Source organism: Oncorhynchus tshawytscha, linkage group LG32 (assembly GCF_018296145.1).
Source record: "Oncorhynchus tshawytscha isolate Ot180627B linkage group LG32, Otsh_v2.0, whole genome shotgun sequence".
Lineage (NCBI taxonomy): Eukaryota > Metazoa > Chordata > Actinopteri > Salmoniformes > Salmonidae > Oncorhynchus > Oncorhynchus tshawytscha.
The window spans coordinates 10,179,917-10,198,602 of NC_056460.1; the positions used below are offsets into that span (position 1 = coordinate 10,179,917).

General features: G+C 43.2%; 1 protein-coding gene across 2 annotated transcripts; it reads left to right on the forward strand.

Annotated features, from left to right (window-relative positions):
• The first annotated feature begins 1,641 nt into the window (after nt 1-1,641).
• LOC112245760 (tensin-4-like) lies at nt 1,642-18,127 on the forward strand. 2 transcript variants are annotated; one of them, XM_042310701.1, is made up of 13 exons: nt 1,642-1,792; nt 5,909-6,178; nt 8,112-8,496; nt 8,713-9,047; nt 9,174-9,269; nt 9,763-9,894; nt 10,396-10,488; nt 11,032-11,109; nt 12,917-12,979; nt 17,002-17,173; nt 17,311-17,379; nt 17,562-17,588; nt 17,717-18,127. In XM_042310701.1, exons 2-13 carry the CDS (start codon nt 5,920-5,922, stop codon nt 17,847-17,849), a joined length of 1,842 nt encoding a protein of 613 aa, XP_042166635.1. In that variant the 5' UTR covers nt 1,642-1,792; nt 5,909-5,919; the 3' UTR covers nt 17,850-18,127. The 2 variants fall into 2 exon arrangements, with proteins under 2 accessions (XP_042166635.1, XP_042166636.1); XM_042310702.1 differs by having other exon boundaries at nt 8,151-8,496.
• Nucleotides 18,128-18,686: the final 559 nt, after the last annotated feature.

Here is an 18,686-nt window from a genome sequence, read left to right on the forward strand (position 1 = left end):
AAATATTTGGGCTTGGGGAGGGTATCAAGTCAGGTCGAGTCATAAGGCTCAAGTCCAAGTCAAGTCATGAGTCATTGGTGTTAAAGTCAAAGTCGAGTTGCAAGCCATCCTATTTGTGACTCGAGTCCAAGTCATGTGACTTGAGTCCACACCTCTGGTATTTACTATAGTATTCTACAGTATATTACAACATTCTATAGCAGGGCTGCCCAACCCTCTTCCTGGAGATCAACTGTCCTGTAGGTTTTCAGTCCAACCCTAATTTAGCGTATCTGATTCAGCTAGTTAAGGTCTTGTTGAGCAGCTGATAAGTAGAATCAGGTGTGTGAAATTAGGGTTGGACTGAAAACCCACAGGACGGTAGATCTCCAGGAAGACGGTTGGACAGCCCTGTTCTATAGTAAGTACTACACGTGATCGTGGGATTCTACAGTGTGGTGTAGTATTCTACAGCAGGGGTAGGTAACCCTGGTCCTGGAGGGCCACAGGCACTTCATGTTTTTGGTTTAACTGACCTGGAAGACCAGGTGTGTTGAATTTAGGCACAACTGATTAACAGTATACTGCAGTTTACTATAGAATTCTATAGTAAGTACTGTAGTATTCTATAGTAAACTGTAGTATTTTATCATGTGGGAACCCTACTTCTAGGCTATTTGGCCTGTTAGATTTCCATCCATTTACAATACCTTGCTTCAATATGGGTATTTGAAGCCTGTAAGTCTTTATTTGTATAGTCCATCTGAAGATGCTCTACAGACCCATCAGTAACATTTCAGCTAACTATCTACTAACCCTAAACCTAAGCTTGACCCTTACCCTAACCCAGGGTTTCCCCAACTCGGTCCTGGGGACCCCAAGAGGTGCACATTTTGGTTTTTGCCCTTGAACTACACAGCTGATTCAAATAATCAACTAATCATCAAGCTTTGATCATTTGAATCAGCTGTGTAGTGTTAGGGCAAAAACCCAAAACGTGCACCCCTTGGGGTCCCCAGGACCGAGTTGGGGAATCGTTGCCCTAACCCTTATTTTAAACCTAACCCTAAGCTTAACCATAACCTTAGCAAGCAGTTGCTTATCAACAGATAGTTTGTTGATAGTATGGCCATCTGTAGAGCATCTACAGATGGACTATCCAGACTCTCCAAATAAAGTGTGACCTTGAAGGCTTCCACGGGACAAAAGAACATCACATGGCGCGGTTAATAAATGGTTTACACTCTATGGGGTTACAGAGGAGATTAGCAAAAGTCAGACATCGTTTCATTCACCTACTCGTTTCAAAGCGGACCTTGGCGAGGTCACTTCCCCAGAAAAGCAAATGACAATAGGCTATTGTTTGTAAGAAAGGGTTTATCCCTTTACATCCTTTCTGAGTGGAAAATATAAGACAGGGGTCGGACTCGTGCCCTCTTCACGACTGTGTTCTCTAGAACACTACCCCTCCTTTCAATTTCACTCATTCTAGTTACAGATGTCTGTAAAAATAAAATTTATTCCAAATCACCAAGAATTATATGATATATAATTCCTATTTCCTGTTACTGGCTCAAAATAATTATCCTACAACTCTATGTGCTTACCACGTTGATGACATCATCCGACCTAACCCAGAATGTTAGAGCTGCAAGCAAGGGCGTGTGAAACAGTGGGCTGACTGGATGACAGTAGGAGGGGTCGGGAGCTATCAATAAAAGCATTCTACTCCTGGATTCATTTACTTTGAAACCTCAGGGACATAAACAACCCCTTTCTTTACACATTGAGAACAAGAGAACAACAAAAACAGGTAAGATACCTCAACTATATTTCAGTATACAGGATCTCATAAATGGGACTGAGATTAAGAATGCATTTAATTAGAATATGTATACTGTGTTTACTTATAATTCTGCTGTTACACTTTGTAGAAAAAAAGATTTATGCAAGCGAGTATCAAAAAACGTTCATCAAGGATAGATAATTGTGTCTTTACAAATGTTAAAGTAGGGATTTTTCAGTAACAGACTTACACTATCGTTCAAAGGTTTGGGGTCACTTAGAAATGTACTAGTTTCTGAAAGAAAAGCACATTTGTCCATTAAAATAACATCAAATTGATAAGAAATACAGTGTAGACATTGTTAATGTTGTAAATGACTATTGTAGCAGGAAACGGCTGATTTTTAATGGAATATCTACACAGGCGTACAGAGGCCCATTATGAGTAACCATCACTCCAGTGTTCCAATGGCACGTAATGTTAGCTAATCCAAGTTTATCATTTTAAAAGGCTAATTGATCATTAGAAAACCCTTTTGCAATTATGTTAGCACAGCTGAAAATGGTTGTTCTGATTAAAGAAGCAATAAAACTGGCCTTCTTTAGACTAGTTGAGTATCTGGAGCATCAGCATTTGTGGGTTCGATTACAGGCTCAAAATGGCCAGAAACAAAGAACTTTCTTCTGAAACTCAGCAGTCTATTCTTGTTCTGAGAAATGAAGGTTATTCCATGCGAGAAATTGCCAAGAAACTGAAGATCTCGTACAATGCTGTGTACTACTCCCTTCACAGAACAGCGCAAACTGGCCCTAACCAGAATAGAAAGAGGAGTGGGAGACCCTGGTGCATAACTGAGCAAGAGGACAAGTACATTAGAGTGTCTAGTTTGAGAAACAGATGCACCACAAGTCCTCAACTGGCAGCTTCATTAAATAGTACCCGCAAAACACCAGTCTCAACGTCAACAGCGAAGAGGCGTCTCCGGGATGCTGGCCTTGTGAGGCTGATAATGGGGCTCTCTAATGTGGCTCTGTATGCCTATGTAGATATTCAATTTTTTAAAAATCAGCCGTTTCCAGCTACAATAGTCATTTACAACATTATGAATGTCTACACTGTATTTCTGTATTTCAATTTGATGTTATTTTAATGGACATTTAAAAAAATATATTTTTTAAACAAGGACATTTCTACATGACCCCAAACTTTTGAACGGTAGTGTATATCTATTATTCTTATAAGTATTACGTGTATCGTGGTGAAGGTGGGTTGGGACCTCATGCACAAGCTACCTGCACATACACATGGAGATTGGACGTCCTTCGCAGGGTCTCAATCTAATGCTGCAACCTCATGCTACTGCAACTACAGTATGTGTTGCCCCTAAGGCTGATAGAATGTTTTTGAAGTGTGTCACATAACGGAGAGCCTCAAGCATCAACTTTCCTCACTCTGTCTGCAATGTGGAAATAGTAGGCTACAGTACACTACAGCAACACTAAAGGGGGTCTTTATAAGGCCTCCCGAGTGGCGCAGGGGTCTAAGGCACTGCATCTTAGTGATAGAGGCCTCACTACAGACCCTGGTTCGATCCCAGGCTGTATCACAACTGGCCGTGATCAGGAGTCCCATGGGGCGGCGCACAACTGGCCCTGCGTCGTCCGGGTTAGGGGAGGGTTTGGCCGGGGTAGGCCGTCATTGTAAATAAGAATTTGTTCTCAACCGATTTCCCAAGTTAAATAAAGGGTAAATAAAATAGGAAGCAGTTCTTAGATGTGACATCTGCACATCTTTTAATTGCTGTATTTACCATTGGTAAATCACGATAGAAAACGTATGGTCTCTGATTGCTGTATCAGCAATGGAAATGTTGGGGGGGACAACAAGGGTTGCATTGTCATGGCGACTCCCTCTGGCCCTGTGACTCACTGGGTGCCTTGCCCTGTCTGAGACGAGGGGGAGGAGGGGGTAGAGTCTATGAACTCCCTCTGACACCCTTCCTCTGACTGCTTCCTTTATCTCCTCAACTATCACTGCAAGCAAACCTTTCACTTTCACAAGATTGCATCATACTTCTAGGTCAAATATGTCAGTTTCAGAATGACTATGGCCCTTACCTATACTCTTGCATGTTTGATGCTAATTAACAATAGTATTGATAAGCAACTGGTAGGCAGAAAACCTGAAGAGAAGGATGAGAGTATCTGTTAATCACCAGTAGCTGTTAAGCCAACAGTAAACAGGTCTCATATAATTAAATATTACTCATATTTAGATGTAGCTCCTTTCACTGGGTTCACAAAAGAGTTGACCTTTGTTGACAATGCTATCAACAATACAATGAACGTTTGTGGAGGGTTCTTATAGTTCACGGGACAGCTGCAGGTCTATTGAGGCTGGGAACCGCTGGGTGGAGATCACACAATGTGGAAGAGTGATATTTGAATTGATTTGACTCAAGATAACAATGTGTGTGAGTCCAATGAAAAAAGCAATATGATGTGAATCCTAAAACAAACGTGTAAATCATCTACTGTACCACATCTGAACTTTTAGTGCTGAGCCTTCTACTTGGGTTCTGTTGAATTGCAATGTCCTTTAACTGACAGCTTTCTCTTAGAAGGCAACTCTGGTTGAAATTCCGTTCCTTACAACCAGACAGTTTTAATAACTTTTCCCCTCTGGGTTTCTTAACATTTTTATCTGTAATGTAGATTTGTATACATACATGTGCATTTTAGCAAAGTGTAAATATAACTTGTACAGTAGCAGGGTCAAGTGTAGGTTAGGCACAGCTGTCCTATTTAGGTCAGTTCGGACACAGTGCAATAACTTCCATTCATCCCATTGACACGCCAATGTTAGCAATCTCGCCTGTGCTAATCAAATCAAATCAAAGTTTAATATGGGACGTGGGAACAAATCCAATTAACAACCCAAAAAGCACTGTAACAGTAATCCAAATTCCATCTATATGTACAGTACCAGTTTAAAAGTTTGGACACACTTACTCAATCCAGGGTTTTTCTTTATTTTTTAAAACTATTTTCTACATTGTAAAACAATAGTGAAGACATCAAAACTATGAAATAACACATGAAAAAAAAAGTGTTAAATCAGAATATATTTTCTATTTGAGATTATTCAAATAGCAACCCTTTTGCCTTGATGACGGCTATGCACACTCTTGGCATTCTCTAACTAGCTTCAACCAGCTGGAATGCATTTCAATTAACAGGTGTGCCTTAATTTGAGGAATTTCTTTCCTTCTTAATGTGTTTCAGCCAATCAGTTGTGCTGTAACATGGTAGGGGTGGTATACAGAAGATAATATGTACTTGGTATTTTGCCAATATGGCTATGTCAAGAACAGCTCAAATAAGCAAAGAGACACGACATTACTTTAAGACATGAAGGTCAGTCAAGTGCTGTCGCAAAAACCATCAAGTGCTATGATGAAACTGGCTCTCATGAGTACCGCCACAGGAAAGGAAGACCCATATTTAGCTTTGCAGAGGATAGGTTCATTAGAGTTAACTGCACCACAGATTGCAGCCCAAATAAATGCTTCATAGTAACAGTTTAAGTAACAGACACATCTCAACATCAACTGTTCAGAGGAGACTGCATGAATTAGGCCTTCACGGTTGAATTGCTGCAAAGAAACCACTACCAAAGAACACCAATAATAAGAAGAGACTTGCTTGGGCCAATTGAGATGGTTTGGGATGAGTTGGACCACAGAGTGAAGGAAAAGCAGCCAAGAAGTGCTAAGCATATGTGGGAACTCCTTCAAGACAGTTGGAAAAGCATTCCAGGTTGAGAGAATGCCAAGTGTGCAAATCTGTCAAGGCAGATTTGAAGAAACTCAAATGTAAATTATATTCTGATTTGTTTAACACTTTTTTGGTTACTACATGATTCCATATGTGTTTTTTCAGTAGTTTTGATGTCTTCACTGTTATTATACAATGTATAGAAAATAGTGAAAATAAAGGAAAACCCTTGAATGAGTAGGTGTGTCCAAATTTCTGACTGGTACTATGTATGCACCGGATGAATTTACACAAGATATACTAAGAATGATATTTACAGCAGTAGATGTAATAGAGTGAGTTAATCCCACTGGTGTGTCTGTTTCAGAGATTTACGTGATGCCTATAGCTGGAGCCATGTCTCACATAATACCCAATCACATTCTGAGGGTGGGTCAGAGTACCTGCCTGGACTCTGCTCGTGAGGCGGCTCTGGGGTGCAGTCCGAGCGCCATGATGGACCCCAACGGGAGTTGCAGTGAACAGGACGACCTGGACATCTCCCTAGATAACCTGAACCAGCTCATTCTGGAACTGGACCCCACGTTTGATCCCATCTACTTCAACAAGAGGTCCCAGTCCAGCAGCCTCCACACAGGTAGGACAATGAGTGAGGGGGCATATAAAGCCCAATATTTATTCATTGCTGTAATATAGGCCTATTTATTTTCTACAGTACAAACTCACATGCTTAATTTAAACTGTAGTTTATCTACATACATATATTTTTTTAATCAATATTTCTACGTATATCTGTCAGGAGGCCTACGCCTACAGAATTACTTTCACTCATTCAATTCAACAGTTTTGAAAAATGAAAAATGTCCAACTTGGCCAACGAAAGGGTTCAGACCTAGGGTACTTTTCCGTCGTAAAACATGGCTAGAAACATCTGCAGTTACGTTGGCTGGAGACCAAGCCTGAGAACCTTGAATAACAACTTCCTTTGTGCCCCATTCATGTACCCATGGCCCGGGGATATGTACAAATCCACCCATAATTTCACATCAGTTTAATGTTACAAAATAGAGTACATATGTCTGGGGTTACTGCCCAGACAAAAAAAAAAAAACCACACCCAGAACATCTGAGGCAGACGCACTGGTGCTTTAAATACAGTCAACCTTTGACAGTAACTGTCTGACATGGTCTGAACAACTGAAAAACAGAAGTGAGCACAATTCCATACAGAAGTTTTCATTCTTAGAAAACCAAAGAATAAATGGCGTGGGATGTACCGAATGAGGTCACAGTAATTGTGATGGATATAGTTACTGCTACTACCTACTCATCAACGGATCTCCCCCTTGGTACTAGTCACCGTTCCACATGAACTCTAGTCACAACATAACAGTCTCACTCACCCTGACCACAGGACACCTCACCTCAGTGTCATGGGGCAACAGACTCATCTATTTCAATAGGTTCCCGCCGTTACTGACAAGCGGGTAGATCATACAGTCAACCAGAATTTTTTTTTTTTTTTTTTTTGGGGGGACAAGTTGAAACTTCTCCGTGGCAAATTACTGCATTCTCATCCTCACAGCAGGAACACAGTGTTTGCTTGGTGTATTTGAAGAGGCTGGGTTGGGACTCACTTGAACAAGTAAAAGCCTGCACGACGTGGAGGAATTTCAACCTGCTGTCTTAAGCCTCCCAGGAAAACACTTGTGTGGTAGACACTGAGTGCACAAAACATTAAGAACGCCTGCTCTTTCCAACACATAGACTGACCAGGTGAATCCAGGTGAATGCTATGATCCCTTATTGATGGCACTGGTTAAGAATGGTCCACCACCCAAAGGACATCTAGCCAACTTGACACAACTGTGGGAAGCATTAGAGTCAACATGGGCCAGCATCCCTGTGGAACGCTTTCGACACCTTGTAGTCGATGCCCCAACGAATTGAGGCTGTTCTGAGGGCAAAAGGGGGGCGAAACTCAATACTAGGATGTTTTTTAATGTCTGGTATACTCAGGGTAGTATTGCCATAGTAAAGCCACACCCATCTAATACAGACAACGCCATAGAAGGGAAAGGAATGGGATATATGTGTGTGTACACGTATGAGATTAAACAAGTCTCCACAATCTGCTCTGACTGTAGAGTATGGGTATGCGGCTCTTGAAAAGGCAATACATTTGATCTGTAACGGCACTCAGTGGATATGATTGTTGATCACAGGAAAACAACTATTTCAACACTTCTCATTCGTATTATGGGGAAGGAAACGTTTAAGACCATCCAACCTGAAATGTGTGTGATCACTTCTCGTAAGTGACTGTATGTTAGAAACACCGGGAGAAAAAAAAAAAAAAAAAGACGAATTGTGTGACTTGTTGCTCGCCGAATAGGGAAGTTCAGTTGATTCCCTGGTTAAGCCACTGAACATTCCTTTCTCACGCTTCTCTCATGTTTGTTCTTCCTCTCTCCTCTCAGATAACACAACATTTGCAATTTCTTATATTGTCTAGACCCATTCGGTTTCTCATTCCCCTTTTCATTCCCTTTTATCCATTCGATATTTAGCACCAACTTCCTCTGGCGTTCTCCCTCTCTCCTCTCCAGATGACTTCTCTCCAGATGAAGACGTCTCCAGCTGTGTGGCCAGAGGCTGTGCTCCAAGGCACATCTCCACCTCCGTCTCCCCCTCCTGCAGCATTCCCATCCCACTGTCCTCTGCTTCTGGCTCCAGGTGCAGCCCCCAAGGCTCCCTGGTGTTCTCTGATGCCTCCTCTCGCCCCCCACTGCCGTGTGGAAGTGTCGTCCGCCGGCGGCTGCCCTCAACGCAGGGAGGCGAGGCGGGCACGTGTTCATCCCCGGTTACCCTGCGCATGTCACACTCTCACAGGAACAGTGCCGTCTCGATGATCTCCACGTCGCCCGGCTCAGAAACCAGTTACATGATGGGCAGGTCAGACTCCTTCGCACTCTGTTAATACATGCTTTTGGAAATGACTTTAATATCGGAGTTTGATGCAAAGATAATGACAAGTTAGACCAGTCATGACTCCATAGAGCAACACTAACTGGTGCTGATACAGATTGACATTTGAAAGCTCAATCTACCCTCTGTCTGGACTCCACAGTGCCGTAAACATCTTCTCTTCCACTCATCTCTCTTCCGCAGCTATCAGTCCTTGCTCAGTGACAGTGAAGGCGACAGCCCCGAGTCTCTCCTCCTCTACCGCACGTCCAGCTCCTACAGCGACGTGTCCAGGTCCTCGACCAGGCCGTTCACCAACAAGCGTTCGCCGACCGGCCCATCACCACTCGGCCACTTCCAGGGGATCCACAGCAGCCCTGCCTCCCTGGCCGGTTCACTGACAGACATCCCTGTGGTGTTGGTCAACGGAGCCCCAGAGCGGGAGCTCAGCCCCCAGTCACCTCCAGAGGCAATGGTCCCAGACATACAGATCAAGCAGAGGCCCAGCTTCAGGCCATCCTCGCCATCTCCCTCTCACTGTGAGTCCTGATGATGATGATCCTCGTTAATCTGTTTAAAATCTCAGTCCAGTGCTCTCTGCTGGGACAAGGTTTGTGCGTATACAATAATAAAAGCATGTGCATTTTCTTTTCATGGTCCCTCAGCTTTGCAAGGCCATTTCCAAGGCAACCAGCACTCCATGAAGTTTGTCATGGACACCTCTCAGTTCTGGTTCCGCCCACACATCAACAGAGTTCAGGGTAAGAGTTTTGAGAAGAAACGGGGAGCCAATATATTTGGCAGCAACTGTTGCATTTTAAGTTCTAAATTACGTTTCAAAGACGCAAAGCAAATTTAGGTTGAAACAGAAAACAAAAGCTGATCTTAGGCTAAAATGAATTATTTTTTATTGATACTCGGTCTGCAACAGAGTGACAAACAATTGTGACTATGGGGATAGCCCTGCACAACAATGGTGACTATGGGGATAGCCCTGCACAACAATGGTGACTATGGGGATAGCCCTGCACAACAATGGTGACTATGGGGATAGCCCTGCACAACAATGGTGACTATGGGGATAGCCCTGCACAACAATGGTGACTATGGGGATAGCCCTGCACAACAATGGTGACTATGGGGATAGCCCTGCACAACAATGGTGACTATGGGGATAGCCCTGCACAACAATGGTGACTATGGGGATAGCCCTGCACAATCTGATCTGTACCTGTGGTACCTGTGTGATTGTAGCTGAGGCCTTAGTGATAGATAAGGAGCCGGGGACCTTCGTGGTGAGAGACAGCACGTCCTTCAGAGGCTCCTTCGGGCTGGCTATGAAGGTGGACCAGGCGCCCGTCAACATATCCCCTACTGGCCAACCAGGTAAACGATCCTTAAGTCCTTCTCAGTACAACACCGCTGCTCAGAACCACCACCACCACACATCACACAGTCCTATAAACAGAGTACACACAACTAAAGCACACTAAATGCCAGGATCAACACCAGTGTGTCTTGAAAAGACCTGGCAGGTCTCACCTAACTCTCCCCGCTGCTAACTTGAGTGGGAATGTCGGTCTGTGTTGACCCTGAAATCTGTGGTGCAACCGGAGGCCGCTCATTACTCATAATGTCTACCTCTGTGGCAGTGCAAACACTCAATAGCATTTGATTACCGGAATGTTATAATAGAGATTAAATCCTGGCTTCTTACATCAGTAGTAACTTATGAATATTACACAACACCGCATCATCACAGTAGAATCAAAGCCATCTGTCCGTATGTTATCTAACTGGCATATGTCATATCAGATTTGTTTTCAGTAAATACTACACTGCCTATCTGCCTTGTCTCTTTCCTGACTCTTGGCTTCTTTATTGCAGCGGAGGGCAGCTCAGATCTCGTGAGGCACTTTCTCATTGAATCGTCGGCCAAGGGCGTCCGCATCAAGGGCTCCTCACATGAACCGTACTTTGGTAAGAAGTGGGCTACGTCAACTTGTTCATTCATAGTGTGACAATCCATCAATCCCACACTTATTTGACAGATTGCTCATTCATGGTAAACAGTCTTGACAAAAGGCCCACGCCCTGGTTTAGGAGAAGCACAAATCACAAGACTTGAGTCAGCCATGTCTGGTCTGTGTCCTGAAAACTGGGAGGCAGAGGGATGGAGACGTTTTCATTTCAGGGCTTTGAGAGATGTAGGCTTCTATCCTGTCCTGTAAGAAAGAATGAAAGTAGATGAGATTTATATTGGCTGTACCGCAACAATCACACTAGAAAAACAACAGTTGAGTCTGATTGTGACAATCTATGCCGATCTCAAACACATTTGTGATGTCGATGTTGCTTTGTTGTTGCCTTGGATCATCAAAGCTACTCTGGTGCACAGACGTAATGCCATGACTCAGAAAGATCACCCACGCCCTCTTGTGGACATTCCTTGAAACAACATGAATACTTTTATCATTTGATATGTACATTCAACCACTAAGTTTTTTTTGTATCCCCTTGCAGGTAGTCTGTCTGCCCTGGTCTTCCAACACACCGTCACTCCGTATGCCCTACCCTGCAAACTTCTGCTCCAGTCACATGGTATGCTATAATACTTTAACGAATAGCCTAAATCTAATCAGGCAACAAGCCACAGATGATGTTTACATACATGTTATGATGATGTGAATAATAGCATATTCCACATATAAGACAACATTTTCATTTCTAAACCAGGCAATTAAATAGTACAGTTGAAGTCGGACGTTTACATACACTTAGGTTGGGAGTCATTAAAACTCGTTTTTTTCAACCACTCCACAAATTTCTTGTTAACAAACTATAGTTTTTGGCAAGTCGTTTAGGACATCTACTTTGTTCATGACACAAGTCATTTTTCCAACAATTGCTTACAGACAGATTATTTTACTTATAATTCACTGTATCACAATTCCAGTGAGTCAGAAGTTTACATACACTAAGTTGACTGTGCCTTTAAACAGCTTGGAAAATTCCAGAAAATTATGTCATGGCTTTAGAAGATTCTTATAGTCTAATTGACATAATTTGAGTCAATTGGAGGTGTACCTGTGGATGTATTTCAAGACCTACCTGTAAACTCAGTGCCTCTTTGCTTGACATCATGGGGAAATCAAAAGAAATCAGCCAAGACCTCAGAAATAAAATGGTAGACTTCCACAAGTCTGGTTCATCCTTGGGAGCAATTTCCAAATGTCTGAAGGTACCACGTTCATCTGTACAAACAATAGTACGCAAGTATAAACAACATGGGACCACACAGCCGTCATACCGCTCAAGAAGGAGACTCGTTCTGTCTCCTAGAGATTAACGTACTTTGGTGTGAAAAGTGCAAATCAATCCCAGAACAACAGCAAAGAACCTTGTGAAGATGCTGGAGGAAACAGGTACAAAAGTATCTATATCCACAGTAAAACAAGTCCTATATCGACATAACCTGAAAGGCTGCTCAGCAAGTAAGAAGCCACAGCTCCAAAACCGCCATAAAGCCAGACTACGGTTTGCAACTGCACATGGGGACAAAGATTGTACTTTTTGGAGAAATGTCCTCTGGTCTGATGAAACAAAAATAGAACTGTTTGGCCATAATGACCATCGTTATGTTTGGAGGTAAAAGGGGGAGGCTTGCAAGCTGAAAAACACCATCCCAACCATGAAGCACAGGGGTGGCGGCATCATGTTGTGGGGGTGCTTTGCTGCAGGAGAAACTGGTGCACTTCACAAAATAGATGGCGTCATGAAGAAGAACAATGATGTGGATATATTGAAGCAACATCACAAGACATCAGTCAGGAAGTTAAAGCTTGGTCACAAATGGGTCTTCCAAATGGACAATGACCCCAAGCATACTTCCAAAGTTGGGGCAAAATGGCTTAAGGACAACAAAATCAAGGTATTGGAGTGGCCATCACAAAGCCCTGACCTCAAGCCTATAGAAAATGTGTGGGCAGAACTGAAAAAGCGTGTGCGAGCAAGGAGGCCTACAAACCTGACTTAGTTACACCAGCTCTGTCAGGAGGAATGGGCCAAAATTCACCCAACTTATTGTGGGAAGCTTGTGGAAGGCTACCCAAAACATTTGACCCATGCTAAACAATTCAAAGGCAATGCTACCAAATACTAATTGAGTGTATGTAAACTTCTGACCCACTAGGAATGTGATGAAAGAAATACAAGCTGAAATAAATAATTCTCTCTACAATTATTCTGACATTTCACATTCTTAAAATAAAGTGGTGATCCCAACTGACCTAAGACAGGTAGTTTTTACTAGGGTTAAATGTCATGAATTGTGAAAAACTGAGTTTAAATGTATTTGGCTAAGGTGTATGTAAACTTCCGACTTCAACTGCATCTGTTTGGTCTACAGATCTGAACAAAGGACAGGAGGAAACAAATGACAGGTCAGCACCAGAAGACAAGACCAAGACAGGTGAGAATTGTGCACCCACCGTTCATCATTAGGTTATCGAGTTGTGGTATCAATTCGCCAATCAGCTAGCTAAGTTTTATATTATTCTGCCTCTAAGGAATAACATGCATCAACATCATATTTCATGAACATGTTCGGTAGGCCTTAATGGTGACTGGCTAAAGAAGTATTCCAAGCTAGCTAGCTATAGTAGCCAGCATTTCATTGTAATATTAGCTAATTATCTGTTAAATGGCTTACCTGAGTAAACTTGGCCTTACAAAAAAAATATTGCAGTTTTGAGATAGCAGTAAAAGTAGAGTAAATGCAGTTGACTGGCATTTTAGCAGAAAGAATTGCAGCGTACTGCGGGTTATACTGCATATTTTGTCCGTAACGGGTGAAAACTGCTGCATTTTGGTGATCTTGAACTTGTTAGTTTCCCCGTAATATACTTTTGGAACATAATTAAATATTTACAAAGTCAGCGAACGTTATCTTCAGGTAAGACGTGCAGAGATTCCCTAAAAACACGCCACTTTGATATAGCTACTACTGTGTGTAGTTGGTTAGGAGAATTAGGTTAGCGAAAATGCTATCCTAACCTGCTACAAAAAGTCACTTGAATCAAAGTGGCATGTTTTTTAGGGATTCCAAAGCAGTGCATGCCAACAAAGGTGAGGTGATCACCTGACCCCTCGTGACTCCTGCCAAGTATCTGGATCATCACAGTATTCTTGATAAAGCCAGAGATTTGGATATTGACAAAATACCTATGTATTCGTCTCGGCAATTGGATTTGTTGTCCACAGAGCGGAATGGCGCGCTGTCAAGCTTCCACACATATTCCTCTATTTGGATTGGTGGATATATTGTGGATATATATCCATTTTGTTGATCCCTGCCTACAGACAGAAACTAAAACAAGAAGCTCCCACGCTGAGGTCTGTCCAACGCTGGTCCGACCAAGCTGACTCCACACTCCAAGACTGCTTCCATCACGTGGACTGGGAGATGTTTCGTATTGCGTCAGACAACAACATTGACGAATACGCTGATTCGGTGTGCAAGTTCATTAGAACGTGCGTTGAAGATGTCATTCCCATAGCAACGATTAAAACATTCCCTAACCAGAAACCGTGGATTGATGGCAGCATTCGTGTGAAACTGAAGGCACGAACCACTGCTTTTAATCAGGGCAAGGTGTCTGGTAACATGACTGAATACAAACAGTGCAGCTATTCCTCTGCAAGGCTATCAAACAAGCTAAGCGCCAGTACAGAGACAAAGTAGAATCTCAATTCAACGGCTCAGACACAAGAGGCATGTGGCAGGGTCTACAGTCAATCACGGACTACAGGAAGAAACCCAGCCCAGTCACGGACCAGGATGTCTTGCTCCCAGGCAGACTAAATAACTTTTTGCCCGCTTTGAGGACAATACAGTGCCACTGACACGGCCTGCAACGGAAACATGCGGTCTCTCCTTCACTGCAGCCGAAGTGAGTAAGACATTTAAACGTGTTAACCCTCGCAAGGCTGCAGGCCCAGACGGCATCCCCAGCCGCGCCCTCAGAGCATGCGCAGACCAGCTGGCCGGTGTGTTTACGGACATATTCAATCAATCCCTATACCAGTCTGCTGTTCCCACATGCTTCAAGAGGGCCACCATTGTTCCTGTTCCCAAGAAAGCTAAGGTAACTGAGCTAAACGACTACCGCCCCGTAGCACTCACATCCGTCATCATGAAGTGCTTTGAGAGACTAGTCAAGGATCATATCACCTCCACCCTACCTGACACCCTTGACCCACTCCAATTTGCTTACCGCCCAAATAGGTCCACAGACGATGCAATCTCAACCACACTGCACACTGCCCTAACCCATCTGGACAAGAGGAATACCTATGTGAGAATGCTGTTCATCGACTACAGCTCGGCATTCAACACCATAGTACCCTCCAAGCTCGTCATCAAGCTCGAGACCCTGGGTCTCGACCCCGCCCTGTGCAACTGGGTACTGGACTTCCTGACGGGCCGCCCCCAGGTGGTGAGGGTAGGCAACAACATCTCCTCCCCGCTGATCCTCAACACTGGGGCCCCACAAGGGTGCGTTCTGAGCCCTCTCCTGTACTCCCTGTTCACCCACGACTGCGTGGCCATGCACGCCTCCAACTCAATCATCAAGTTTGCGGACGACACAACAGTGGTAGGCTTGATTACCAACAACGACGAGACGGCCTACAGGGAGGAGGTGAGGGCCCTCGGAGTGTGGTGTCAGGAAAATAACCTCACACTCAACGTCAACAAAACTAAGGAGATGATTGTGGACTTCAGGAAACAGCAGAGGGAACACCCCCCCATCCACATCGATGGAACAGTAGTGGAGAGGGTAGCAAGTTTTAAGTTCCTCGGCATACACATCACAGACAAACTGAATTGGTCCACTCACACAGACAGCATCGTGAGGAAGGCGCAGCAGCGCCTCTTCAACCTCAGGAGGCTGAAGAAATTTGGCTTGTCACCAATAGCACTCACAAACTTCTACAGATGCACAATCGAGAGCATCCTGGCGGGCTGTATCACCGCCTGGTATGGCAACTGCACCGCCCTCAACCGTAAGGCTCTCCAGAGGGTAGTGAGGTCTGCACAACGCATCACCGGGGCAAACTACCTGCCCTCCAGGACACCTACACCACCCGATGCTACAGGAAGGCCATAAAGATCATCAAGGACATCAACCACCCGAGCCACTGCCTGTTCACCCCGCTGTCATCCAGAAGGCGAGGTCAGTACAGGTGCATCAAAGCTGGGACCGAGAGACTGAAAAACAGCTTCTATCTCAAGGCCATCAGACTGTTAAATAGCCACCACTAACATTGAGTGGCTACTGCCAACACACTGTCAATGACACTGACTCTACTCCAGCCACTTTAATCATGGGAATTGATGGGAAATGATGTAAATATATCACTAGCCACTTTAAACAATGCTACCTTATATAATGTTACTTACCCTACATTGTTCATCTCATATGCATACGTTGATACTGTACTCTATATCATCGACTGCATCCTTATGTAATACATGTATCACTAGCCACTTTAACTATGCCACTTGGTTTACATACTTATCTCATATGTATATACTGTACTCGATATCATCTACTGTATCTTGCCTATGCTGCTCTGTACCATCACTCATTCATATATCCTTATGTACATATTCTTTATCCCCTTACACTGTGTATAAGACAGTAGTTTTTTTGGAATTGTTAGTTAGATTACTTGCTCGTTATTACTGCATTGTCGGAACTAGAAGCACAAGCATTTCGCTACACTCGCATTAACATCTGCTAACCATGTGTATGTGACAAATAAAATTTGATTTGATTTGATATTGTTATTTAAATACTATTTTGAATATTCGATGAGGGGTGTTGACGTCACCCGCCTGTGTTCAATGGAGAGTACGATTCTATTCAAGCCTAATAATATGCATAGACTGTCTTGAATTTCAACAGGGACAACTCTGATAGAACGTTTTCTCAAAGTTGCCAGGATGTCACGTGAATAACAGTTATATCAGTACACTCGTAACAACCTAAACACGACAAAACTTATATTAGATCAAATAAGCCTCACGTATCAAAATAGCAATTCATGTTTATCTTGGCTAAATTCAACACTCTCTCATTGCCACCCATACAAATACTCCTCGCCTGCTTATTAATTAGGAATCTGCTTAACGTGGACAGATTTTATACAGCGCTGTAGGAGTGCAACACAAGCTGCAACAATGTTGCAACTTCTTGCATTCAATCAATTATGCTACATTATAAACAGTCATAGTAGGTTACATTGCACACAGCATTTGGACTCCTATAATATTTAGGGAATGACTGTTAAGTGTAGAAATCTGCAGTGCAATGTAGTGGTTGTCCCCCTGTCCTGCATGCCGCAGTAGACAGCTGTGATTTTAAAAAAGCACCACACTGGTTTCTCTTCTCTCAAATGAATTCATGATCTTCCCTGTCTTCACCCTAGCTTGCAATTTCCTCTACCTGAGTGCTATCCCCACTGAGACGTTGACAGGGCCTTGTGCTGTACAAAAGGCTGTGTCCTCCACTTTCACAATGGACCTGAGCACCATCACACCCACCATAGTCAACCTGAAGGTGTCACCCAAAGGTGTCACCTTGACAGACATCCAGAGAAAGTAAGAAAAATATGGCGTTTTTTCTGAATGACATTTTCTTTTGAGTTGTTCGGTGACTCTACAGCTGATGATGGTAAATGACTTCTAAGACCTTTCTTGATGAAATGAAATCTGATGAATGTGTGTGTTCCCATTAGACTTTTCTTCAGACGTCATTACCCTGCACACATGCTCAGCTACAGTGGTGAAGATCCAGACAAGAGACTGTGAGTTGATTCTTTCAAAAGCTTGTGTTTCAGGGCCCAAGTTTTTCCTGGTAAAGTCATGTGGTCAGGAAAAACATGGGGCCTACAAATCAGAAATAAAGTCCACTCTGAATGGACTGTTTCTCTCTCCATTTTTAAACATCGTTTTAATCTCTAAATTCAACCACTTTTTATCTTCGCAGGTGGCACAAGAGTTCCAAACCAGCAAGGTAATGTTCTTCATTATTAGATAGCTTCAGCATGCATTTGCCCACATTATAATAGGTATAATTTGGAAATGAAAGCTAACAACAATGTAGGCTAATATCCAACTTTGATTATTTTTTTCCCCCTCCAGGATATTTGGTATAGTGGCAAAGGGCACTGAAGCGGGTAGGGAGAATGTGTGCCACGTCTTCGCAGAATACGACCCTCTTCAACCCTGTAATCCGACCATTGAGTTGACACAGGGCATAATTTTCAAACCATAACCTCAATCTGTCCAGTATGGGAAGGTGAGATAAGACAATATCACCGGACTGAATGTTGGAAGCTCTTTACATCACTACGGTCTACGAGGGCGCCCAGAGCCAGACCTGACACAGATACTCTGATGTGTCAATTCTCGGTCCGTGTATGCAGGCAGGCACGAGATCCGAGTTAAAAGTACGCAGAAATGAATAGGGCCTGATTTTTTTTTTGGGGATTAAAAACAACCCCAATTCGCGCGCGAGTTGAATCTCCAATTTGACGCGCACGTCTGGTACTCTAAAAAATTGGACAGGGTTGGCAGGTCTGCAAGTGATTCCTGTAGCATGTTGCAGGTCTGATGACCCACTGAGCCCAAAAAGCTTACTTTCCAAAGCTAAGATGGTGTCCGTTCATGAAAATGTGGTACCCCCAATTAATTTCATACAAGGTAGGAAGATCCTGTAGATTTCAAAATCGATAGGTCACATAGATGTTACAAGCTATAACATTGTATAGTTTGGATGGGAAGGGTTAGACAAAGTACACTACTGATGTACTGTAGATCAGTACCTTATTTAATAGTCAACCCCCGAGGTTGAAAAGCACTAGAGGTTCATTAGATAAGTAGAGCTATCCTCTTCCGGGACAAATTCTAACTTGAGATCCATGTGTCACTTGCATTTTGGCACAACTCTCCCATCTACACTAATGCATGAGAAAATGTGATTTATGGGCATGCAAGTTAGAATTGGGCCCTAATATGGGTCATTTGATTATGTATAGCCTATTGCTATGCTTCATGACAATAATTATATTTTTTCCTGCACTAACTTTATCATATCTATTTTGTCAGATGT

Coding starts and splice junctions, on each gene's coding strand:
- LOC112245760 (XM_042310701.1), top strand. CDS start 5,920: ATGCCTATAGCTGGAGCCATGTCTCACATAATACCCAATCACATTCTG. Junction 6,179..8,111: donor GTCCAGCAGCCTCCACACAG/GTAGGACAATGA, acceptor TTCGATATTTAG/CACCAACTTCCTCTGGCGTT. Junction 9,048..9,173: donor CTCGCCATCTCCCTCTCACT/GTGAGTCCTGAT, acceptor ATGGTCCCTCAG/CTTTGCAAGGCCATTTCCAA.